At 39.9% G+C, this 26,151-nt stretch overlaps 1 protein-coding gene across 3 annotated transcripts in view; it reads left to right on the forward strand.

Moving 5' to 3' along the window:
• SCP2 (sterol carrier protein 2) overlaps positions 1–26,151 on the forward strand; it is a 97,123-nt gene that overhangs the window by 64,224 nt on the left and 6,748 nt on the right. For 2 of the 3 annotated variants that reach the window (XM_017504383.2, XM_017504384.2), the window contains 2 exons: positions 8,942–9,044; positions 19,589–19,718. In XM_017504383.2, the coding sequence (XP_017359872.1) occupies positions 8,942–9,044; positions 19,589–19,718 (233 nt within the window). The remainder of the gene's footprint in view (positions 1–8,941; positions 9,045–19,588; positions 19,719–26,151) is intronic. The other variant, XM_017504385.2, reaches the window with a different exon arrangement.

Here is a 26,151-nt window from a genome sequence, read left to right on the forward strand (position 1 = left end):
TTGAGATGGAGTCTTGCTCTGTTGCCCAGGCTGGAGTGCGGTGGCACGATCTCGGCCCACTGCAACCTCTTACTCCCGGGTTCAAGCAACTCTCCTGCCTCAGCCTCCTGAGTAGCTGGGACTATAGGCACCTGCCACCATGCTCAACTAAGTTTTGTATTTTCAGTAGAGACAGGGTTTCAAAACGTTGGCCAGGCTGGTCTTGAACTCCTGACCTTGTGATCTGCCTGCCTTGCCTCTCAAAGTGCTGGGATTCCAGGCGTGAGCCACCACACCCAGCCAGAAAAGTTGCTATTCTTTTCTTTGTAGTTAATAAGTAATTTGTGGCAAGATACTTTGAGATGATATCATCTTTTCTATACTTATTAACTGGCATTATTTCTGTAAAGAAGAGCTTTCCCTTGTCTTCCATTTCAAAATTTATTCATGTATAGTTATATATACATACACATACACACATACATACAAACTCATGAATTTTTATTGTATTCACTGGGTTATAGTAAAGTGGTATCAATTATTTTGATGTTCACAGTGGCCCTGATTTGGCCAGTGGAAACTGATCAAGTTGATTCATTTGTCCTCTTAGTAGTATCTTACTTTCTGGCCTATGAGTCCTCTTAGTAGTACCTTACTTTCTGGCCGAAGAAGAGATTCCAGGCTCATCCTGTGCTTTCTATGCCTCAGCCCAAGGATCAGTCATTTCTCTGAGTCCTGATTCCTTTTAGCAGAGAATGGTATATGGAAGCCACAAATGGCTGCTAGCTGTGTGCTCGTTATTATTACTTCTAGGCCTTTTCAGCAGGCATGGTAGACACACATAAGCATTACTTTAGTTTTGTTTCAAAATGGATATTTAAGTAATACACACAATAATCTTAAATGTGATGTATATCTGTTTCCATACTCATGTAGCCACCAGTTTGTTAGCAGTTAGAATTAGCAATTTATAAAACTAGATAAATGTCACTTGTATGTGACATCTTTTTAAATTTTATAGACTAGAATTACCAGAGACAGGTTTTCTTTCTTTTTTTTTTAATTTTTACATGGAGTCTCGCTCTGTCACCCAGGCTGGAATGCAGTGGTGCTATTTTGGCTCATTGCAACCTCTGCCTCGTTGGTTCATGCGATTCTTGTGCCTCAGCCTCCTGAGTAGCTGGGATTACAGGCACGTGCCACCATGCCTGGCTAATTTTTGTATTTTTAGTAGAGATGGAGTTTTGCCATGTTATCCTGGCTGGTCTCAAACTCCTGAACTCAAGTGATCCGCCCGCTTTGCCTCCCAAAGTGCTGGAATTACAGACATAAGCCACCATGCCCAGCCATCAGAGACAGGTTTGATCAGTGAGAAGAGCACCTATCAACTTTTTGATCACACTACCTGCTTTGAAAATATTAATTTAGCCTTTTCTTTATTTAGAAAATATTGAAGATATGTACTTTAAGGATCAGAAAATAACAATTTAAAAATATATGCCACACATTGGAGTTGCTCAATAAACTGTTGGTTTTTTATTTCCCAGTGCATTTTCCTTTCTTCTTTCCTATTTCTCTAGTCTTATCACCGGTAAAGGTCAAAAATGGTTTTATCGGCCGGGTGCGTTGTCTCATGCCTGTAATCCAGCACTTTGAGAGGCCGAGGTGGGCAGATTACAAAGTCAGGAGTTTGAGACCAGCCTGACCAACATGATGAAACTTTGTTTCTACTAAAAATACAAAAATTAGCCGGATGTGGCAGTGCATGTAATCCCAGCTAGTTGGGAGGCTAAGGCAGGAGAATCACTGAACCTGGGAGGCGGAGGTTGCAGTGAGCTGAAATTGTGCCACTGCACTCCAGCCTGGGTTGACAGAGCAAGGCTCTGTCTCAAAAAAAAAAAAAAAAAGGTTTACTTTAGTTTAATTTAATTTAATTTTATAGAGACAGGGTTTCCCTATGTTGCCCAGGCTGGTCTCAAATTCCTGGAGTCAAGCAATCTGACCACCTTGGCCTCCTGTAGTGCTGGGATTACAGGTGTGAGCCACTGTGCCCAGCCTGAAAATGGTTTTATTTATTAATTATAAATATTACCTAGGATTTGGAAAAAAATGAACTTAAATTTTTAGTACAGAATTGGGAACATACCCAACTCATTGAAGCCCACAGCTTGGCCAAAGAGGATCTTATTATATCTCCCACCATAATCTGTGAGGTTTATTTGTTTGTTTTCCAACTCAACTCTCTGGGCTGTATTTCTCTATGTGATGGAACCATGTGCCTGCTTGGAGGTCATGTCATGGGGAGTAGCTGATTACAAATAAACTTGATATTCCCTGAAACTTATGTGTACGGCACAACTGTCTCCAATCAGAACAAGATGATTACTGGTTAAATATTAGTTTTAGAGATGAAGGTTTGATTATAATGCAGGACTTTATATTCTTCCCAAATACTAAGAAAGCAACCACTTTTTTTAGACAGAGTCTCACTCTGTCATCCAGGCTGGATTGCAGTGATGTTATGGCTTACCACAGCCTCGACCTCCCCAGGCTCAGATAATCTTCCCACCTCAGCATCCTGAGTAGTTGGGACCACAGGCGCATGCCGTCATGCCCAGCTAATTTTTTTGTAGAGGTGGGGTTTTGCCATGTTGCCCAGGTTGACCTTGAATTCTTGGGCTCAAGTGACCCACCTGCCTTAGCCTCCCAATGTGCTGAGACGACAGGCATGAGCCACCATGCCTGGCCATCAACCGCTTTTGTGTTTTGAGTTAGTGTCTCGCTCTGTTGCCCAGGCTAGAGTGCAGTGGTGCTATCTTGGCTCACTGCAGCCTCTGACTCTGGGGTTTAAGTGATTTTCCTGCCTAAGCCTCCTTAGTAGCTGGGACTACAGGCATGCACGACCATGCCTAGCTGGCTAATTTTTGTATTTTTAGTAGAGATGGAGTTTCCTATGTTGGCCAGGCTGGTCTCGAACTCCTGACCTAAGGTGCTCTGTCCACTTCGGCCTCCCAAAGTGCTGGGATTACAGGTGTGAGCCACTGAGCTCAGCCTTTTTTTTTTTTTTTTTTTTTTTTTTTAAGATAGAATCTTACCCTGTTGCCCAGGCGGGAGTGCAGTGCTGTGATCTCACCTCATTACAACCTCTGCCTCCTGGGTTCAAGTGACTCTTGTGCCTTAGCCCCTTGAGTAGCTGGGACTACAGTCATAGGCCACCAGGCCCAGGCCCAGGCCCAGCTAATTTTGGTATTTTTAGTAGAGATGGGGTTTTACCATGTTGTCCAGGCTGGTCTTGAATTCCTGGCCTCATGTGATCCACCTGCCTTGGCCTCCCAAAGTGCTGGGATTACAGGCATAAGCCACCATGCCCAGCCTCATCAACCACTTTTTAAGAACCATTTCAAATAACTTTATTAAGATGTAATTCATATGTCTACGGTTCACCCATTTTAAGTGTACATTCAGTGGTTTTTAGTATATCACAAAGTCGTGCAGTCATTACCACAATTAATCTTAGAAAATTTTCATCACCTCGAGAGAAATTGTGTACCCATTAGTAGTTCCTCCTTCTTGAAGTCTCTGGCAAACACTGACCTACTTTCTGTCTCTATGGATTTGCCTGTTATGGACATTTTGTGTATAAATGAAATCATATACTATGTGGCCTTTCGTGGCTGGCTTCTTTCATTTAGCATAATGTTGTCAAGATTCATCCATGCTGTAGCGTATATTAGTACTTCCTACATTTTTATGGCTGAATAATATTCCATTGTATAAAGGTTCCAATTTCTCCACATCCTGTCATTACTTCTTATCTATGTTTTTTGTTTTAGCCATGTTAGTGCTTGTGAAGTGGTATCTCATTGTGCTTTACCTTTCCCTGATGGCTGTTGATGATCAGCATCTTTTCTTGTGCTTATTGGCTATATGCCTATCTTCTTTGGAGGAAAGCCTGTTGAGATCCTTTGGCATTTTAAAATTGGGGTCTTTGTATTTTAATTATTGAGTTGTAAGAGTGCTTTCACAATCACTTTTTGAGAGCCTGGTATGTGCCAGGACCACACTAGGTGTTTCACGTGTGCTTCTTTGTTTAATCCTCATAAAAGCCCCATACCTAGGTATTTCTGTTTATAAGTAAGATTGATGATCAGAGTTAAAACAATTTATCTAAGGAGAGAGGGTCTTGAGTGGTAGGAATCAAGTTCTGAGTCCGATGCTTCTGTTTTCCTGGCTATTCTGTGCAGTCAGTCTTTGATATTGTTGTAGCATAGCCTGTTTTAGACTCAGAATGAAAATTTTCAAGAATCATGGAGGAAATTCATATGCTGAGTAGGATATTTGCTGGTTTTATCTTGAAGGTTCCTTTCCATATTTAAATACTAGATTTATTCTAGGAAACCTATACAAACCAAATTAAAAAAAAATAAAACCAACTGGAATTTAGTTTCTGATAAAAGAACTTTGTATGTAAAGAAATCATGAGGAATGTCCTTTTGTGAATGTGAATATTCTCTTTCTGAGTTTAAGTTGGCATATTCAGTTTTCTTAGAGCAGGGAACATATCAAATAAATTTCAAGAAAAGAGGGGTTTTCAGAAAACATTGATAAAACTTTACATATTAACTTTTATCTTAACCTGGATAGAAAGTTGGTTAATCACTAACTTCATGAGCTTTTCAAAACAAGCAAGATAAAAGACACATCTGTGACGTTTGGGAACATGCAAGACCTGGCAAGTTTGGAGAAGGGCACAGTGATGATTAAAAGTAACTGAAACAGGCTGGACACAGTGGCTCATGCCTGTAATCCCAGCACTTTGGGAGGCCGAGGCAGGCGGATCATGAGGTCAAGAGATTGAGACCATCCTGGCCAACATGGTGAAACACCGTCTCTACTAAAAATACAAAATTAGCTGGGCATGGTGACATGTGCAAGTAGTCCCAGCTACTCGGGAGGCTGAGGCAGGAGAATTGCTTGAACCTGGGAGGTAGAGGTTGCAGTGAGCCGAGATCGTGCCACTGCACTCCAGCCTGGCGCCTGGCGACCGGAGCAAGACTCTGTCTCAAAAAAAAAAAAAAAAAAAGTAACTGAAACGTTGGAGCAATGAAATGAAATTGGCTTGTGGAGAACTAGCTGTGGCTACTTGATTTCAGGTCACATATTCAGACTTTTGACCGAGAAGCTATAGTGTACCATAGATAACTCTGCTCTGAATAGAACAGGAAGGAATTAGGAGTTAGGCAAGGGAGAATTCAGTGTAACTTCAATTGCATTCAGTCACTATTCACTAAATGCCTATAATGTGATGGGAACTGGCAATACAAAGATTTTTTTTTTTTTTTTTTAAGAAAAGGTAGGGTATCTGCTTTTAAGCCGTTAACATTTAGTAGGGTTTCACAGAAGAGGAGTTTCCTGAAAGGACTGGGTCTTGAAGGGGGAAATGGAGTTTGCTAAGATGGAGATATTCTGGACCCAGGGATCGTTCTGTGCTCTGAGGACTACAGAGTCAGCTTGCTGGAGCTAAGGTTCCATTCCTTGTTTATATATTATTATGATTCTTCTAGTAGGCTCACTTTTCAATTTAGACTCTCCACACCCTCCCTTTCACCCTTACTCTCTCCTGATTTCTTTGCCTAATACGTTGTTGAGAAATGGAAGCCATTAAACCCAAACTTCCTCAACTTCCATCCCAAGACCTTCAGACCCATTACACTAGAATTGCACCCATCTGATCCTCTTTCTTCGCTTGAGTCTCTTCATTCTGTCACAGGCCACAAGATTTCGCTTGAACCTGGGAGACAGAGGTTGCCCACATCCAGAAGGAAATGTTACATTACATTTCCCTCCCTCCCTTCCTTCCTTCCTCCATTCTGTTCCGTTCCATTCCTTTTTTTTTGAGACAGTCTTGCTCTGTCGCCCAGGCTTGAGTGCAGTAGCATGATCTCTGCTCACTGCAACCTCTGTCTTCTGGGTTCAAGCGAATCCTTCTGCCTCAGACTCCCAAGTAGCTGGGATTACAGGTGCCCACCACCATGCCTGGCTAATTTTTGTATTTTTAGTAGAGGCAGGGTTTCACTGTGTTGACCATAGTGTTCTTGAACTCCTGACTTCAGCTGCCCCAGCTTTCCAAAGTGCTGGGATTACAGGCATGAGCCACCATGCCTGGCTGGAAAGGCGACATTTCTTTAAGAGATTAGTCAAAGTAAAGATGTCATTTTTATCCCCCCGCTCCAAGAAAGCCCCAACAACTCTTCCTTGATACCACCACATTCATCTCCAGAGACCACCTCATTTTACTGTTCCCCTAAAGCTAGTGTCTCAAAAGAGCCATGCTGTGTCTATTTCCTTCTCCTATTCACTCTTCAATTCACTATAATCTGACTTCACCCTCCACTTAAAACTGCTTTGTCAAGGTCAAGTCACCTGTACTCTCCATGTGCCACATCTAGTGGGTACTTGGCCTTGTGACAGCATTTGACAGTTTGCTCCTCCATCCTGGAATCTTGCTCCTGGCTCCTGTAACACCATGCTCTTCTGGTTTTCCTCTTGCATCACTGGCTGCTGCTTTCCCTTCTGTCCCTGACCTGTGAGTGATGGAGGTCTAAAGGGCATTGCCCTGTGCTCTCTTGTTTCTTTATAATTCTCTTACAGGCCCTGCCCAGGGATTTAAATGCTTTCACTGTGCTAATGATTACTCCATTTTATCTCCAGCCGGACCTCTCCGCTGAACTCCAGACTCTCATATCCAGTGGCTTTCTTATTTTACAAAATGTTATACTCAATGTGCCTAAAACAGAACTTGGATCCCCTCTATTCCCACCACATTCCTCTTTGTCCTAGTAATGGCATTTCCATCACCCAGTTATTCAGGCCAAATGCCTGGGTAATCCTTGCCCTTTCCTCTTTATATCTCCCTCACTCCCACAGCAAGGCTTGTAGATTCTATTTCTATTTTGAATTTGTTCCCTCTCCATCTCTACTGGCAGACTGCCTCTGTAGTCCAGGCCACCATTACCTCCTATCTGGACTATTCCAACAGCCTCCTAACTAGTGCCCACACCTCTTGCCCCTCTCTCCATCCTCGTTAATTCTGCACACTGTTGTAAGAATAATCACAAATCAAACAATTTCACTTCCCTGTTATCATTTCTGTGGATTTCCAAATTCCCTACTTTGGCCTGCCTGCATCATCGTTTACCCTGCCTATTTTTCCAGTTTCATTTCATGTCACTCTCCCCACACCTACTGTGTTATAGAGACTTTGGTTTTATTTTACTTTCTTTTAACATACCAAGCCCCTTTCTCCCTCAGGATCTTTGCAGTTTCCTCTTTAAATGGCTAGCTCCTTTCCTCCTTTAATAAGGTCTTAGGGATCATTCCTTGACTGTCGTGAAGTAGGTTCCTCTTTAACATTATTTTTAAATCATGCATAACTGATGTACATAGTCTCAGGGTACAAGTAATAATTTAATACATCATATAATCTGTGAAGATCAAATCAGTGTACTTGGGATATCCATCACCTTAAATATTTGTCTTTTCTTTATTCTAGAAACATTTGAGTTATTCTCCTTTTGCTATTTAGAAATGTAAATATATGGTAAATTATAGTCACCCTACTCCTCTGTTTCATAATACTTGCTACAGTTTGCAGTTATTTTGTGTTTACTTCTTTTTCTCCTCCACTGGAAGAATATAAACTCAGTGAGTGCAGGGACTGGGTCTGATCTGTTCACCATTATATCCCCAGTGTTTTGAAATGTCTTCCTTGGCATGTAGCAAGAAGTCATTAAATATTTATGAAATGAGGCCAGGCATGGTGGCTCACATCTGTAATCTCAGCACTTTGGGCGGCCAATGTAGGGAGGATCGAGTGAGCCTAGGAGTTTGAGACCAGCCTGGGCAACATAACAAGGCCCCTGTCTCTACAAAAATTTTAACAAATTAGCTGGATATGGTGGCATGCACCTATAGTCCCAGCTTACTCAGGAGGCTGAAGCAAGATTGCCTGAGCCCAGGAGTTCCAGCTTACAGTAAGCTGTGATTGCACCACTGCACTCAGCCTGGGCGACAGAGTCCCTATGGGAGAGGAAAAAAAAGGTATGAAATGATAGAAGGAAAAGAGAAAGAGGAAGGAGAAATGGCTTGTAGGGCTTCAGGGAGACATACATGAAAGGAGAGGGGTAAAAAAGATAGATGCTTATTGAACAACTGCTGCACTGGTTTTTTTTTTTTTTTTGGACAGGGCCTCACTCGGTCACCCAGAGTGGAGTGCAATGGTGTGATCATAGCTCACTGCAGCCTCTGTCACCTGGGCTCAGGTGATCCTTCCCGTTTAGTCTCCTGAGTAGCTAGGACTACAGATGCATGCCACCATAATAGAGTGAATAAATGACTTTATTTATTTATTTAGAAACAGGGCCTGGCTCCATCACCCAGGCTCAAGTGATCCTTCCACCTCAGCCTCCGGAATAGCTGGGACTACGGGCACCCGCCACCACACCTGGCTAATTTTTGTATTTCTTGTAGAGATGGGGTTTTGCCATGTTGCCCAGGCTGGTCTCGAATTCCTGAACTGAAGCAATCTGCCTGCCTTGGCCTCCCAAAGTGCTAGGATTACAGATATGAGCCACTGTGCCCAGCTAACTATATTATTTATTTATTTTTTCTTTCTCAATTGTCTTCTCCACTAGTATGTAAGATTCATGAGGGTAGCTTCTTTGGATTACTATATTTTCAGGAAAAATTTCTAGTTCCTAACGAGCTGATTATTTATTGAAAAAATGGAAGAAGAGCTTAATTGTTTTATGTGCTTACTTGCTTACTAAATATTTCTCTTGGATAAGATTTGCAAATCTCTGTTCTTAGGGTTTTTGAAAATTTTGAAAATAACTGTTTTATAAATGTTGAAAAACCTAGTACCTATGTGACTCCATGAATTGAAACAAATTATTTCCCCTAGTTCTTTTAGAACTCATCAAATTGAAGCTGCTCCAACCAGCTCTGCAAGTGATGGATTTAAGGCAAATCTTGTCTTTAAGGAGATTGAGAAGAAACTTGAAGAGGTAAGATTTATGTAAAATATTGCCAGGAAGGACCCTGAGGCTAAAGGAAGCAGACAGGTTTCAGGCCTTGCCACAAGGTGGTATAAATTGCAAATTTGTATCATGTTGTCAATATTGAGTGTAGTTAGATTTCTGAGTGTCTGTTAAGGCTTCCTTATAATTCTAAAAGGAATGCATTGCAGAAATGTATAAATCTCCAGATTTGAGCTAAAGAATATGATAAATACTTTTTAAATTGTCACTCTTTTCTAGGTCCTCTTTGTCAGAAAGTTATTCAGTCATGGGCAAAGTTCAAATGTAAAGGGATTCTAATTTATTTTGTTGTTATTTTTTTTGAATTAAAAAGATTTTACTTAAAATCATTCAAAAGAATAATATTTAAAATGAGCTTTTTTTGTACATATTTCAAAATTCTTTGTAAAAAGAAATTGTGTTTGATTTCTTAATTAAAAATTTTTTTGTTTTAAGAATGATGCTAGTTTAAAAAATTTATACTATACAGAAATATGTGTTTCTGTATAGTATCATTTTATACTATACTTTTATTTTAATCTTTTAAAGTTTAAAATCTCCCCAAATTCTATCACTTAGACTTTACTGAAATGTTAACAGTGATTCACATTCTTTCAGACATCTCTCTCTGTGTATATTAACTTACAGTTTTAACCTAGTGTCGTATAATAACTGTTTGTTTTGAGACAGGGTCTTGCCCTGTCACCCAGGCTGGAGTGCAGTGGTATGATCTTAGGTCACTGCAACCTTCACCTCCCAGGTTCAAGTGATTCTCCTGCCTCAGCCTCCTGAGTAGCTGGGATTACAGGGGCCCACCACCATACCAGGCTAATTTTTGTATTTTTGTTAGAGATGGGGTTTCACCATGTTGGCCAGTTTGGTCTTGAACTCCTGAACTCAAGTGATCTGGCTGCCTTGGCCTCCCAAAGTGCTAGGATTACAGGCATGAACCATCGTGCCTGGCCACAATACCTGTTGTTTTTTATTATACTGTATATGCAGATCTATTTTTATGTACAGTAATTAGTTCTTGATAGGTAATAACCATACTAAGGCAATCTAACAGTAACTCTCCAGAAAGAGAGTTATTCTCTTCAGGCAAAATATATATTTATTTCATTGTTTTAAACTTAGAAGCATCTTGGAATTTATTTCTTTCTTTTTTGAAACAATCTCACTCTGTCACCCAGAATGGAGTACAGTGGCATGATCTCGGCTCACTGCAGCTTTGAGCCCCTGGGCTCAAGTGATCCTTCTACATTGGCCTCCCAAAGTATTGGGATTACAAGCGTGAATCTCTGCCCAGATGTATTTCATAATTGATTATAGATTTGAGACCATACCAGGCATGTTTACAGCCATAGTCACAATGCAAATTACTCATCTATTAAGGTGATCAAAGTGGGCTGAAATAAATAGAAAGTTTAAACTATATTTCACTCACGGTAGAGCCATGGTATGAAAGGCAAATGTTGTGCTTATCTCATAACCATTATTGTAGAGCAGAGGACTTTTAACATCTGAGATGATTGCACTGTGGATGAGAATACAGGTGATGTAACTGATGTGTCTTGTCAAAGGACCCAACATTTCCAGGACTGTCATTATACTCTGCAACTGTCCTGAGGGAGAGCAGGGCCAGGCATTGGCCCAGAAGCTGCAGACCTGTCCTGCAGCCATCTTGGGATGCATGTGCATGGGGCTACTTGTTTTATAACCTATGTTTTTCTTTTGACAGTGTGTTCCATGGCCATAAATCTAAATTCTTACCCTCATTTTTAATACATAGTATGCATTCATATGTATTTGTCTTAGTTTAAGTAGCCTCCTATGATGAATATCAGGTTTATTTAACATTTTCAAGTAAAACAGTGCTGAGCTAAATTTCCTTTTGCACTCAATCTTTAAATATTTAAACTATGATCAATTTAATATAAATAAAGGAGGAAAATTGTTGAGTGGTTGGATATATGCATTTTGCCTGTTGATGCATATTGCCAAACTACCCACCAGAAAGAGGGTACTAATTTACAAACATTACCAATTCATGAGAGTGACTCTTTTTTCATTAAAAAAAATTTATTTTTATTTTTGTAAAGACGGGGTCTTGCTATGTTGGAGAGTAACTATGTTTTCTTTACACCTCTGATACTGTGTTGGCTAGTTTTTTAAAAACCTTTGGGCTGGGCATGGTGGCTCACACCTGTAATCCCAGCATTTTGGGAGGCTGAGGTGGGTGGATCCCTTGATGTCAGGAGTTCAAGACCAAACTTGCCAACATAGCAAAACCCTGTGTCTACTAAAAATACAAGAATTTGCCAGGCGTGGTGGTGCATGCTTGTAGTCTCAGCCACTAGGGAGTCTGAGGCAGGAGAATCTCTTAAACCTGGGAGGTGGAGGTTGCAGTGAGCTGAGATTGCACCACTGCACTCCAGCCTGGGTGACAGAGTGAGACTCCACCTCAAAAATTAAAAATAAAAATAAACGAATAAATAAAAAATCTTTGCTAACCTAGTAGGAAAAAATTTCTCATTGTTTCTTGAATTTTTTTTCATTACATGTGTTCCTATAAAATGAAGTTGCACTCTATAAAGTCTTAGCTGAAAAGCTCTGGTTTTTTTAAATGCTGCCAATATATTCCTGCAGAACACATAGGATAGTTGTGTCTGACAAGTTACTTCATTTATTTCAACCCTATTCCATCTAAAAAAAAAAAATCAAATAAATTAATGTAGAGATTATCTACTATGAAGTGTGAGGTATGGCAGCATATCAGTCATTGACTACTTACTTCATTACTGGGATTAACAAAGTAGTGTGGTGTTTATTTTACAGTATTCTTTTAGCTTTGCAAATGTATGCCTCTTGCTCCATTTTAATTCTTTTCTTCCTAACCTCCCTACTAACCTTGTTCCCTTGTTTTTTTCTCCTTCCCACGATTGTCAGTTTCCTAAGTGTTTGCAGCACTAGAAAGTAAAAGTCTTGGAATCTTTTGTCAATTCATGCATTTTCTGTATTACTAAAGGCAGCCTAGCAAAAGATTTTATTTCCCCTTCTGTCTTTGTTAGCAATTCTCCATTGCCCTTCTTTGAATTCTGTCTTAATTTTTTGTCCCTATTAAGTTTGCCACAGGACCTACTCCTTAACCTTTTGCCTACTCAGAAAGAAGTACTTTTCTTCAAGTAAGGAGGCACTCAGAACTTTCTTAATACTAATGATCTCCAGTTTCACAATTGTATTTTATTTTCCCTTTTAACTCTCTCTCCTCATCAGTTTCCTTACCCTCTCTCACTCCCACTTCAATTGAAAATGTTTTATTGTCGAAGGGATGTGATTCTGTAAGAGGATCAGTTGTTTCTGAAAAGTAACAGCAAGTGCAAATTATTCTCTATTTTAAGGAGGTAGAAGTATAAGTAGTAAGGTTATAGGAATTTCTCTTCAAGTGTGCAGGTAGAATTTCTAAATGTTTGCTGGTGTTTTCCTGCTGTAATTTGTTGGTGTCTGCACATAGCTCTATTCATGAGGCATTGTGCAAGCAGAGCTGGAAATAGTCATTCATGAACCACTGGCCCTAGAGGAAGCCTACCTCTCAGATGGCCTAGCACACTAATGTTATTAACCGCTTCTCATAGATTATTTCCATAGAAACTTGAGAGATAAAAGATTTTTTTTTTTTTTTGAGACGGAGTTTCGCTCTTGTTACCCAGGCTGGAGTGCAATGGCGCGATCTCGGCTCACCGCAACCTCCGCCTCCCGGGTTCAAGCAATTCTCCTGCCTCAGCCTCCTGAGTAGCTGGGACTACAGGCACGCGCCACCATGCCCAGCTAATTTTTGTATTTTTAGTAGAGACGGGGTTTCACCTTGTTGACCAGGATGGTCTCGATCTCTTGACCTCATGATCCACCCGCCTCGGCCTCCCAAAGTGCTGGGATTACAGGCTTGAGCCACCGCGCCCGGCCTGAGATAAAAGATTTTAAGGAATGTGAAGAAGACTGAACTTTATTTTAATTCATTTTTTGGTGGCAAATACAGCTCCACTGTCATTGGCTAAAGTTTAGAAATGTTGATGTGACCTACAGTTTCACTGTGGTATGGTCAAGTGGAAATGGCATTGAATTTGGGATTAAAGCAACCTAGGATTGAGTTCTGGTTGTACTACCCACTAGTCACATGTCCCTGCCCCTTCGGGAACACAGAGACGTGGAAAATTATTTCCAGAAAAAAAAAAGTAACATGGGTTTATGTGCAGAGGGACATCAAAGTATGGTGGAGATAGGGACTCCTTCCCAAAAGAGTTAGCATGTGAGGTGAGACTTGAATGATGAGGTCAGGGTGGGAGTAGAGGCTTGGAAGAAGTGATTGTCCTAGGATGGGGCAGGAGTAAAGGCATGGAGGCGTCCAAGCACTTGGCACATAAGTTCATGGAATTCAACATGCTCAGTATTGTTGGAACATAAAGATGAAGAGGAAGAGAAAGTGGCTGGAGATAAGAATAGACAAATATCTTTCAGATCATGAAGACTCTTGGATAATATGTAAAGACAGACTTCATCTTGTTGGCTGTGGGGAGTCACTAAGAAGTTGAAGACTGAGAATGACAGACAGATATGTTAGTGTTAGGTGGACTACCTGGCAGCAGTATAGAGGAGAAGCATTCTTAATCCTTATGACCCTCAATTGCTTTTTCTGCTTAATGAGCTAATATTAGTGTCTGTCCAACTATTTGTATAGTTTTGTGAAGATTAAAGAAATTATATATATAAAAATATTAAAAACTTGAAAGCCTCTCAAAATATTAGTATTGTTGTTAGTAATTTTTTTCTACAGTTAACTTACATTAATTTAAGTGAGCTCTTTTGAGGGAAGTCAACATAAGAGAATTTCTTTTTGACTTAAAGAAAAGCCTGACAGTAATTTTGGCTTCTTGGTTTAACTAGAAAAGATTGGTAGTTAATTTTAGGATACCCGTATGTAAGAGATGCCTCCATGATATTGAGATAAGTAGTCCCTGACTAAATATTTTAGGACAAAACAAGTATTTTGTCCTAAGACCCATGTCCAAGATTCCAGGTAGGCTCAGGGGGTATACCTATATATAAGAAAAAGGTTGACACACCCAGGCTGGGTGTGGTGGCTCACGCCTGTAATCCCAAGCATTTTGGGAGGCTGAGGTGGGTGGATCACTTGAGGCCAGGAGTTCGAGACCATCCTGGCCAACATGGTGAAACCCTCTCTACCAAAAATACAAAAAAATTAGCTGGGCATGGTAGTGTGTGCCTTCAAACCCAGCTACTTGGGAGGCTGAGGCAGGAGAATTGCTTGAACCCCAGAGGCAGATGTTGCAGTGAGCTGAGATCGCATCACAGCACTCTAGCCTGGGAGACAGGAAAACTCCATCTCAAAAAAAAAAAAAAGAAGAAAAGGTTGACACAGCCAGTAGGTTGACCAAAATAAAAAAAGACAATAACAATTGTTTGTGAGGATGTAGAGAAACTGGAAACCCTCATTAATTGCTGGTAGGATTGTGACATGATGTAGCCACTTTGGGGGGTGCCTTAAAAAATTAAACATCACCTTATGACCTAGCAATTCCACTTCTAGATATGTAACCAAGAGAAGTTACAGCCTATGTTCACGCAAAATCTTGTACACAAATGTCTATAGCAGTATTATTCATAATAGGCAAAATGGAAACAACCATCAACTGCTGAGTACATAAACAAAGTATGTTACATCCATACAATGGAATATTATTTAGCTATACAAAGGATTGAAGGAGGCTGGACATGGTGGCTCATCCCTGTAATGGGCAGATCACTTGAGGTCAGGAGTTGGAGGTCAGCCTGCCAACATGGTAAAATCTTATCTCTACTAAAAATACGAAAATTTTTAGTACTTTTTTTGGCACATGGTTCGTGCCTGTAGTCCCAGCTACTTGGGAGGCAGGAGAATCACCTGAACCTGGGAGGAGGAGGTTGCAGAGAGTCGAGACATGCTACTGCACTTCAGCCTGGGTGACAGAGTGAGACTCCATCTCAAAAAAAATAAAAAGGATTGAAGGACCGATGATGTATGTGTGAATGTGGATAAACCTTGAAAACATCATGCTAAGTGAAAGAAGCAGTCAGAAAAGACCATATATTGCATGATTTCATTTATATGAAATGTCTGGAATAAGCAAATCTATAGAGACAGGAAGTAGATTAGTGTTGCCAGGTGCTGGGGGGTAGAGAAGACAGGGAATGACTGCCAACCAGTATGAGTTTCTTTTGGGGTTAATGAGAATGCTCTGAAATTAGATAGTGGTTTTGGCTGCACAGCCTTGAATATACTAAAACAACCACTGAATTGAATACTTTAAAAGAGTGAATTTTCTGGGATGTAAATTGTATCTCATGCTGTTATAAAACAAAACACAACAAGAAGAAATAATAAACTTAGGCAGGCTCTCTGCATATGTAGAAACAGAGGTTAGTATCTAATGTCAGTTTATGTAAGTTCTTCAGGGGCAGTAATTATTTGAGTGTTTCAGGTACTTATCACAGTGTCTGAACATTGTAAACACTTAAGTCTTTCTTAAAATAATTAACATTATGATACCAAAATGAAGAATTTTGTGTATAAATTATTGTAGACATGTAAGGCTACAATAAAGAAGAAAGGAAATAAAAGCTATTAGAAATTAAATAGAACTCAACAGGTAGCCAGTTCCAAAATAAATAGTAAAAGATTCATATATTTTCTATATATTTGCAATGGCTTAGCCATAAAATTTAATGCAAATATGTATTACTAACAAAAACAATATAAAATACCTAAGAATAAACTTAGCAAGAACTGTACAAAAGTCTGTGTTGGAAAAAAAGGACAATATTTTCACAAAGGATATTAAAGAAAAGGTGAAGATATACCATATTCATGGATGGGAAGGCTTAATATTGTAAAGATATTACCTCTCCCCTAAACAGATCTGTATATTTTATGTAACTGCATCCAACTCCAACAACATTTTGGGAGAAGAACTAAGTGATTATGATGTACATATACAGGAAAATGTGTCAAAAAAATCCAAAAATAACCAAGAATATTTGGAAGAGAGGAATTATAATTGAGATTTGCTGTGTCAAAGAGTAAAGTATATTATAAAGCTATAATATTGGCACAAAAACAGCAGCTAGATCATAGAATAAAACAACAACAACAAAATACTAACATTGAGTACTCTGTGTGTTGTGGGTATTTACATAGTTCTCCTTCAGCTCTGTGAGGGTAGTTACTGTTTTATTCCCATTTAACATAAGAAAACTGAGATTCAGAAAGGTCTAATAGCCTGGCTAACTTGTTGATAACAATCAACAGGGTATTGGTTAAATAAAATATGGTATACTTTTACAATTAAGGACTATATATGTGACCATTTAAAATTATGTAGAATGTTGGTGACACAGTAATTAGGATAATTATATTAAACAGAAAAAGTAGATTATAAAACAATATGATCCCATTTAAGATATATATATATATATATATCTTAAATGGGATCATATTATATATATATATATAAAATATATATATATATATAAGCTTTATATATAGTATATATATATATATATATATACTATATATAAGCTTTATATATAGCATATATATACCATATTTTATTTAATGAGTACCCTGTTAATTGTTATTCAGGCTTATGCAAATTTCTGGCCCTTATCACAATGCTGTGAATAACATTCTCATATCCAAATTTCTTTTTCTTTTTTTTTTTTTTTTTTTTGAGATAGAGTTTTGCTCTTGTTGCCCAGGCTGGAGTACAATGGCACGATCTCAGCTCACTGCGCCTTTGCCTCCTAGGTTCAAGTGATTCTCCTGTCTCAGCCTCCCGAGTAGATGGGATTACAGGCACCCGCCACCACGCCAGCCTAATTTTTGTATTTTTAGTAGAGATGGGGTTTCACCATGTTGGTCAGGCTAGTCTTAAACTCCGGACCTCGTGATCTGCCCGACTTGGCCTCCTAAAGTGCTGGGATTATAGGCGTGAGCCACTGCACCCAGCTCTATATCTAAATATTTTTACAGAGCCTTGTTTATTTAAGGGTAAATCCCTAGAATTAAACTTTGCTAATTAAGAACTCCAAATCTAGGAATCAAAATAGGTTTGAATTTTTTCTCTTGTACTTCTACAAACCTAGGCAAGTTATTAGACCTGTCTAAATATATATATATAAAATATATATAGCATATACATATATATAAATCTTATATATATGTATCTCTTAAGTGGGATCATCGTTTTTTAATCTGCTTTTTCTGTTTAATATAATTAAACATCCCATTTAAGACATATATATATATATAAAATCTGTTTAAACAGATCCCATTTAAAAGAGAGATATACACACACACACACACACACACACACATATATATATATATATCCTTAATGAGATTATATTTTGTAACCTATTTTTTCTGTTTACAGAAAGATTTTCTTGTTTTTGGTACAAAACTCATATTATTTCTCTGCATATATATACCAAAAATTATTTTCTTTGAGTAAAATTATGAATGATTTTGGCTGGATGCAGTGCCTCACGCCTGTAATCCTAGCACTTTGGGAGGCTGAGGCAGGGGATCACTGGAGGTCAGGAGTTCAAGACCAGCATGGTCAACATGGTGAAACCCCGTCTCTACTAAAAATACAAAAAAATTAACCAGGCATGGTGGTGCGTGCTATAGTCCCAGCTATTTGGGAGGCTGAGGCAGGAAAATCGCCTGAACCCAGGAGGCAGAGGTTGCAGTGAGCCAAGATGGCACCACTGCACTCCAGCCTGGGTGACAGAGTAAGACTTGGTCTCAATATATATATATATATGAATGATTTATATTTTCTTCCTCTTGCTTATTATATTTTCTAATTTTTCTGTAGTGAAATAAATGTTCCTTCTCTAAAAAATTTTTTAAATAAAATTATGTTGTTGTTTTTTTTTAAACAAGGTGTGTGAGGTTGTTGTCATCCTTTCATTATTCACCCTGCCAGCTGGCTTAGCTGCTCCTCTGCGCTCCTGCAGTCCCCTGTGTTTCCCTTGATCCAGTGTATTGTCATAGTGATCATAGTGTATTGTCGTTATTTACTTTTCTGACTCCTATTTCTATATCCTTGGTGCCTGTACGAGTGTTTGGCTCAATAAATGCTTCAGTAAGTAAAGACTGGGAATGAAGCGTGGAAAAAAAAAGAGGAAGGGAAGGAGAAGGGAAACCCCTTTGCAGAGATATAGGTCTACATTTTTTTTTTCTTCTGTATTTAGGCCAGCTTCTTTTCCCAATATCCAAAAGCAAGTGGTGGATGGTATATTACTCATATAATTCTTTATACCGATAGAGAAAATGGGTTGAAGAACAACCATAACAAAAGGCCTTGATTTCAGAACCACTTGTCTTTAAGTTCTGATTGTGAGGAACCAAAAATATATGAAAGGCTAGGCGTGGTGGCTAACCCTTGTATCCCAGCACTTAGGGAGGCTGAGGCAGGAGGATCGCTTGAGCCCAGGAGTTTGAGACCAGCCTGGGCAACATAGGGAGATCCTGTCCACACACACACAACACACACACACACACAAATACACTAAGCCAGTTGTGGTGGCGCATGCTTATAGTCCCAGCTACTTGAGGGAGGCTGAGGTATAAGGATTGCTTGAGCACTAGAGATCAGCGCTGCAGTGAGCCCTGATTGTGCCACTGCACTCCAGCCTGGGTGACAGAGTGAGACCCTGTCTCAGAAAATATATAATTTATATGTTCATATATATATATATATATATATATATACACACCCTTTATATGCTTGTATATATGTTACACACGTGCGCGTGCACGCGTGAAGGGCAGGTTGGTTATCTCTACATTTAGAGGCCAGAGTGAATCTTTCCCAAATTATTGAAAATATATGAGGGCTATTTTGGCCGAAAATGCTGCCCCATCCCTCCTTCCCTTCTACCAGTTTTCTCTAAAAAGCCCTTTTTGGTTTTTTTGAGACAAGGTCTTGCTTTGTTGCCCAGGCTGGAGTGCAGTGGCATGATCATAGCTCACCATAACCTTGAACTCCTGGGCTCAAGTGATCCTCCCATCTCAGCCTCCTGAGTAGGTGGGACCACAGGCATGCACCACCATGCCTAGCTATTTTTTTTTTATTTTTAGTAGAGAGCAGGTCTCACTATGTTGCCCAGGCTGGTTTCCAACTCTTGGGCTCAAGTGATCCTCCCACTTCTGCCTCCCAAAGTGCTGAGATTATAGGCATAAGCCACCATGCCTGGCTTAAAAAACCATTTTTAATAAAAGACTTGGCAGATGTCGGAGTTGTTGCCTCGTTGCCTTTCAGACTTCTCTGGGTAAAAGATCGTAAGGGACCTTGGGGACTGCTCCCTGGCCCAGATGATCATATCATGTTTCCATTTAAACATTAATTTGCTTGAGGAGAAAGCCAGAGAAATGTACTTAATGTAACTTCCAGTGTTATTTTTCTTTGCAGGAAGGGGAAGAGTTTGTGAAGAAAATCGGTGGTATTTTTGCCTTCAAGGTGAAAGATGGCCCTGGGGGTAAAGAGGCCACCTGGGTGGTGGATGTGAAGAATGGCAAAGGATCAGTGCTTCCCAACTCAGGTTAGTTTGGGAATGATTTCATTTCTAGGAGCATTGACAAGTTTACGAAGGCTGTCAGCTGGGAAAGTGGGAGTCTGCTTTGCTGTTCCCAAAAAGGCCTGGCTTTTAATGTTAAAGAACTAGTGGATTCCAGGGAACAGGAACAGGTCAAAGCCACCTCCTCCAGAGGATTTAGAGGTTCCATCACAGAGTTGCCAGTGTTAGTCTTTGGAATTATGCAAACTTGGGTTGTAGTCCATCCATGCCATTCACATATTCTGACCTTGAACACGTTATTTAACTTTCCTGAGACTGGGTTTTCCCTTCTGTAAATGGGCTTAATAATAAATGGCATCTTTCATAAGGTTGGTACGAAGATTAAGGGAATTCTCTCTTAATTAACCTATCAGGCACATGGTCCAGTGCATGGCTAGTGGCCTTGGAAGATCTGTCTATACTCACTCCTGCCAGTTATTTTCATTCAAATCTTTCTTGAACCCACTTTAGTCAGCTTTTGTTCTCATCACTATCCCCAGACTGTTCCTGTCAAGGTCACCAGTGACCACCACATTACTAAATTCAGTGGTTAATTCCCAGCCCTCGTGTTATTACACTTACACGTTTTCCTTACCTACTGGCTGCTCCTCCTCCTACATACTGGCCTCTCTTTCTGGCTTCTTTCTGTCTTCAAATTTCTAAACTTTGGAGTGTTCCAAGGCTCAGTTCTATTTGCTTAACTCCTTGGGGATCTTACCTAGTCCCATGCTTTAAAACAGTTTCTGCAATGATGACTTTGTCTTTAGCGTGGACCCAGCCACTGAACAACAAGGTGTATGTCCAGCTGCTTAACTGACAAGTTTACTTGGACACCTGATAGGTATCGCAAAAATGAGAAACTAAACTCCTGATCTTTCTTCTTCTCCCCTCTAAGTGTGTACTCTTCCTGTTCTTTTCCCATTCTTGGTAAACTGTTCCTGTGTCCTACTGGTTCCTTGGTCTGAAAACCTTGAAGTCATCTGTGGCCACTTTTTTTCTCTTACATTCCACAGTTTAACCCATCAACACATCTTATCCTCCTCTGTCACCACCACTACCCTGGTCTAAGCCAATATCATTTTTTATCTGGTCTCCTCACTTCTATCCTTGCCCACTACAGGTTCTTCTCTGCACACCTGCCAGAGTGATTATTTAAAAACTCGTCAGATTGTTACCTTCCTCTGCTCAAAAGCATTCAATAGTTTTGTCACACTCCAAGTAGAAACAAAGTTCTTAAAATTGCACCGTGATCTGGCCCCAGTTTTCACTGTCTTACTATGTCCTTACTTACTTGGCTCCAGTAACACTGGCTTCCTTGCTGTTGCATGAATGTCGGATGCCCTTGGTTGGGGGCTTTCTACTCTCTGTTTCCAGTCTGGAATTATCTTCTCCAGGATATCCTTGTGGCTTATTCCTTCATTTCCTTTGGATCCTTGTTCACAGGTCACCTTTGCAGTGAGCCCCTCCCTAGCCACCCTTTTAAAATCTTACCCCCATTGCCATTCCCTATTGCCATTTTCTGTCTTATTTTTCTCCAAAGCATTTATTACCATCTGATATACCATGTAATATTTTACATACTTTCTTACTGTCCATCTTTCTCACTTGAATTATAAGTTCTGTGAAGACAGAGCTTTTTGTCTGAGATACACTGCTGCATTCCCAGTGTTTAGAATGTACCTGACACATGGTAGGCCTTCAAAAATGAGTAATTTAAAAATGGAAAACAGAATGAATGAATGGCACCAAGTAAGCATTCAGTAAGTGATAGCTGTACTGTGCTGTTATGCTTCTCTTGTTGGAGAAAGCCTAGGGTAATTTAGAAACATGGTGGATTGGGACCAGCTTTTTGGAGGGCTTGCAATGCCGTGATAGGAACTTTGAAAGTCACTTGGTATAGAACCAGTATACCAAAGTTTTAAAATTAATATATATTAAAGCTTCTTATATAGAAAAGTGAAGTCAGAGCTGTATTTTAGAGGATGAAGCTGGTGCATTAGACCTGATGAATTGAAAGGGGCGAGATCAGAGGCAGAGAGAGCCACAGGAGGATAGATGTTTCCACCGTCTAAGTGAGCAGATGGCCAGTGTAGGCATCCTCTTGAGTGTAGGCAGCGAGAGAAGTGAGTGTTGTGAGAGTAGATGCCGGACATACTGGAGGTGAAGGTAATGGGACCTGGGAATCGTGTAGAAGAAGCACATCTGTCAAGGGTGGTGAAATTTTGTTACTGACACATTTTTGAGGGAGGTCCTGCAGGAAAGGATGACATTGGGAGCACAGGTAGAAGCAAGGTTACCTTTAGTAAGAGGGGATGGATGGAAACTTCTTTCTCTGAAAGGGTAGTTAAATATTCAGGGGCATTTTGAGAGGAGAGGAGGTTGGCAAGCTCCTGAAAGAGAGTATAGAGCTTGGAGTCCAGAGAAAAAGTTAAGAGCACTGTTATGTGCACTGTTGAAGAAGGGACTGATGAGAGATGAATGAAAGAAAAATTGAGCAGTAGTTAGGGCATCCATCTGGTGTGGGCAGCATGGCTTTGTTGTGGAGGGTTCCTGAATTATACAGAGTCCCTTTTTTTCCTTCTAAAATGAATGGGTAAAAAAATGGCCATAACTGCCTTCTGTGAGCTGCCACTCTAAGGTGGGGTACAAGTAAAGCTAAGGGCTTTATCTGGATTCCAGCTTTTAGAAATAGAAAGAACTTCAGGAATTATAGTAGTGATTTTTTTTTTAAATGACTGAAGGTTAATGGTTACTTTTATATTTAGATATGCCCATACTGATATTAAGGTTGTTTTTAAAAAATTTCTCCTTTTCCTTCTACTTTGTTATTGTTGGTTGATTGTTGGTTTGTCATCAAAGAGATAATATGCTGATGGAAAGCTGTTGAATGATCTTGGAAAATCTGAGTTCCCTCGAGATAGGTTCTTGTCATGTTCTTCCCACATTAGGTGCTGTACCCCAGACCCTAAGGGATCTTACCCTGGCACAGGATAATTTCTGCTGAAACTGACACCTGTTGGCAGCCAAGAGTGGTGTTGAAATACAGACTTAACCAAGAAAAGCCACCACTGGAAATTGCCAGCTCCTTTTACACCAACCAACAAATGGCTGTTTGTTAGACGTTAGCTACATTAAAGCATTAATAACCTGTCCTAGTTTGAACTGGCATCTTAAGGAGAATTGCTACTTCATTTGGCATGTACATAATGTTAGGGGGTTTGTTTATTGTTAACAAAGTAAGATTTACTTAAATGTATTTTGTAAGATCTTGGTAATGATTATCGAGATGATTTTATTATGGATTTTTAGATTTTGTGCATTTTCCATTGTCTCTTTTTGCTGCTTGGGTAGCTTTTAGTATCTTCTCCATGAGTTCTGCCTTTCCCTCATCTCCTTTGAAGCACCTCATGTAGCATATTTCCAGGAAGCCAACTTTGATTAATATAACATAACATATTATTCCTTCATTTCTTTATTTTGCTCCTTCAGCACTTTGAGTTCTCAACCCTATCCCTTTATGGGCAGCATGATACAGAAGGCTTCAAGGTCACGTATCCCCAAGGTATACCAGAAAGAGCATGGCCTTTTGGAAGCACCCAAACCTGGGTTCATATCTAGGCTCTGTCACTTAGAGGCTATATACCTTCCCTGAGTCTACAGATTAGAAAAAAAAAGTTATCTAGAATATGATGAGACTATTTTCTATCCATAGAACTGTTGTGGGGATTAAATGAGATAAGGAAGATAGAGCACCCAGCGTAGTAAGTGCTCAGTAAATCACTGCTTCCTCCCCAGGCCATATGTTAAACACTAATTTTGCTTGGATATACAGGTTTGTGTAAGCCCCTCAAAAGGACTTTGGAAACTGGGAAACCATCTGGGATTCATCAAATGCTGATGCATTGGTGAAGGTGCAGTTAAAACTGAGCTGTTGAATGTGTACATACTTCCTACAACAAAAAGAAGCAGTAGAGCGTAGGAATTGGGAGTATGAGCTTTGGCAACAGGAATCTGAATTCAGGTGTAGCTCAGCTACTTACTAGCTATGTGATCTTGGGCAAGTTATTTGACCCCTCTGACCCTCATAGGATTGTTATAAAGATCACGTGAGACCAGGTATGTTGAAGTGTTCAGAACAGTGAGAGCTCAATAAACGCTGATACTACAGCAGTAGTGGAAGCAGATTTTTACTTCCTGAAGCCCCCTTTCAATGACCAAGAGTCCTTTCTTGGACTTTTAGGACCAGGTCCAACTATCTCAGTTTGTTTTTTCCCTCATCCTCTTTGATTTTATATATCTGCAATAGAACTGGATTTTCTAGGCTGTAAATTTGTTTATTTTTTAAGGATTTAGACCTTTTTTTCCAGTATTAAGAGAAAATTTTGTTAGCCCCTAAGTTAGGATGACCATTGAATCTCAGTCTTTTTAAAGGCAATCCCTGAGTTGTAAAACACATAATAAAAACTTTTTTTCTATCTTGTTTCAGTTATTTAATAATATAAACATACTATGCTTTAATAGTTTATTCTGACTCTTTTATTAAGGCACAGATCATCTGATTACCTGTTGTTCCATCATTTGGTCATCTTTTGAACTTCACATAATCTATTCACCTATTCAACAAGTGTTTATTGATTTCCTATGTGTCAAGTACTCTTCAAGGGCCTGTGCATGTAATAGAGAACGACACTGACGAGGGTTCTGCCCCCTTGAAGTTTTTCTTCTGTTGGACAAATATAGATAGAAAGAAAACACATACACATATAAGTAGAGTAGTTTCAGGTAAGTGCACTGTGAATAAATGTGACTTAATTTCAGGAAGAGGCCAACTTTAATTTGAGCTAATTCTTTTTTTTTTTTTTTGAGACGGAGTTTCACTCTTGTTACCCAGGCTGGGGTGCAATGGCGAGATCTCGGCTCACCACAACCTCCGCCTCCTGGGTTCAGGCAATTCTCCTGCCTCAGCCACCTGAGCAGCTGGGATTACAGGCACGCGCCACCATGCCCAGCTAATGTTTTGTAGTTTTAGTAGAGACGGGGTTTCACCATGTTGACCAGGATGGTCTCGATCTCTTGACCTCGTGATCCACCCGCCTCGGCCTCCCAAAGTGCTGGGATTACAGGCTTGAGCCACCGCACCCGGCAGAATTTGAGCTAATTCTTAATGAGAGGAGGAGCCAACTGTTAGAATCCTATTGTTATATTAATTGATTGCCTAAAATGTTGACTGCTAAAAATGTTGATTTCTTGGTGAATTTTTCCTTTTGCACTTGAAACCTCTCATTTGGACGAGGTAGAGATGGCTGGTTTAGCAATGAGATGTTAGTCTTTGTTGTCCAGTCTTTTTTCCACTGTTTTAGTTTGATAATAAAATTAATATTTAAAATTTTTTTTTTTTTTTGAGATGGAGTTTCGCTCTTGTTAGCCAGGCTGGAGTGCAATGGCGCGATCTCGGCTCACCGTAACCTCCGCCTCTTGGGTTCAAGCAATTCTCCTGCCTCAGCCTCCCGAGTAGCTGGGACTACAGGCGCGCGCCCCCATGCCCAGCTAATTTTTGTATTTTTAGTAGATACAGGGTTTCACCTTGTTGACCAGGATGGTCTCGATCTCTTGACCTCGTGATCCACCCGGCTTGGCCTCCCAAAGTTCTGGGATTATAGGCTTGAGCCACCGCGCCCGGCCTATTTTAAAATTTTTTTATTATTAAAATTGCATACACTTCATGTAAAAAAGATTAGAAAAGATAGAGAAATAAAACGAAATACCCTACCAAAATTCTACTGTCTAGGTTAGGAGTTGGCAGATTATGCCCTGCAGACCAAATCTAGCCCACCGCCTGTTTTTTTGTTTTGTGTTTTGTAAAATTTTTATTGAAGTCTAGCCTGTAGTAAAGAGCATTAATTCTGGAGTGTACCACCTGGTGAATGTTTGCAAATGAATACACCTCCAAGGTCAAGACACAGAATGTTGTGAACACTCCAGGAGCCTCCCTCCTGCCCCCCTCCTTCACTATTCACTCCCAAAAGGAACCACCATTTTGAATCCTATCACCATAGTTTGATTTTATGTATTTTGGAAAATTATACAAATAGAACCATAGAACAATGACATTTACTCTTTTATAGGTCTGGCTTTTGTCAGCAGGATAAGATCATTCATATGGTTTCATGTGGCAGTAGTCTGTTTTCACTATGCGAATACCCCAGAATTTATTCTTTGTGCATTTGATGTATTGTTGCATTGTTTCAATTTGGGGGTCTTACGAATAAAGTTAGGAATTTTTTTTTCTTTGAGATGGAGTCTCGCTCTGTCGCCAGGCTGGAGTGCAGTGGTGCAATCTCAGCTCACTGCAATCGCTGACTCCCTGGTTCAAGCAATTATCCTGCCTCAGCCTCTTTTTTTTTTTTTTTTTTTTTTT

This window comes from Cebus imitator, unplaced genomic scaffold, assembly GCF_001604975.1.
Source record: "Cebus imitator isolate Cc_AM_T3 unplaced genomic scaffold, Cebus_imitator-1.0 Scaffold322, whole genome shotgun sequence".
NCBI lineage: Eukaryota > Metazoa > Chordata > Mammalia > Primates > Cebidae > Cebus > Cebus imitator.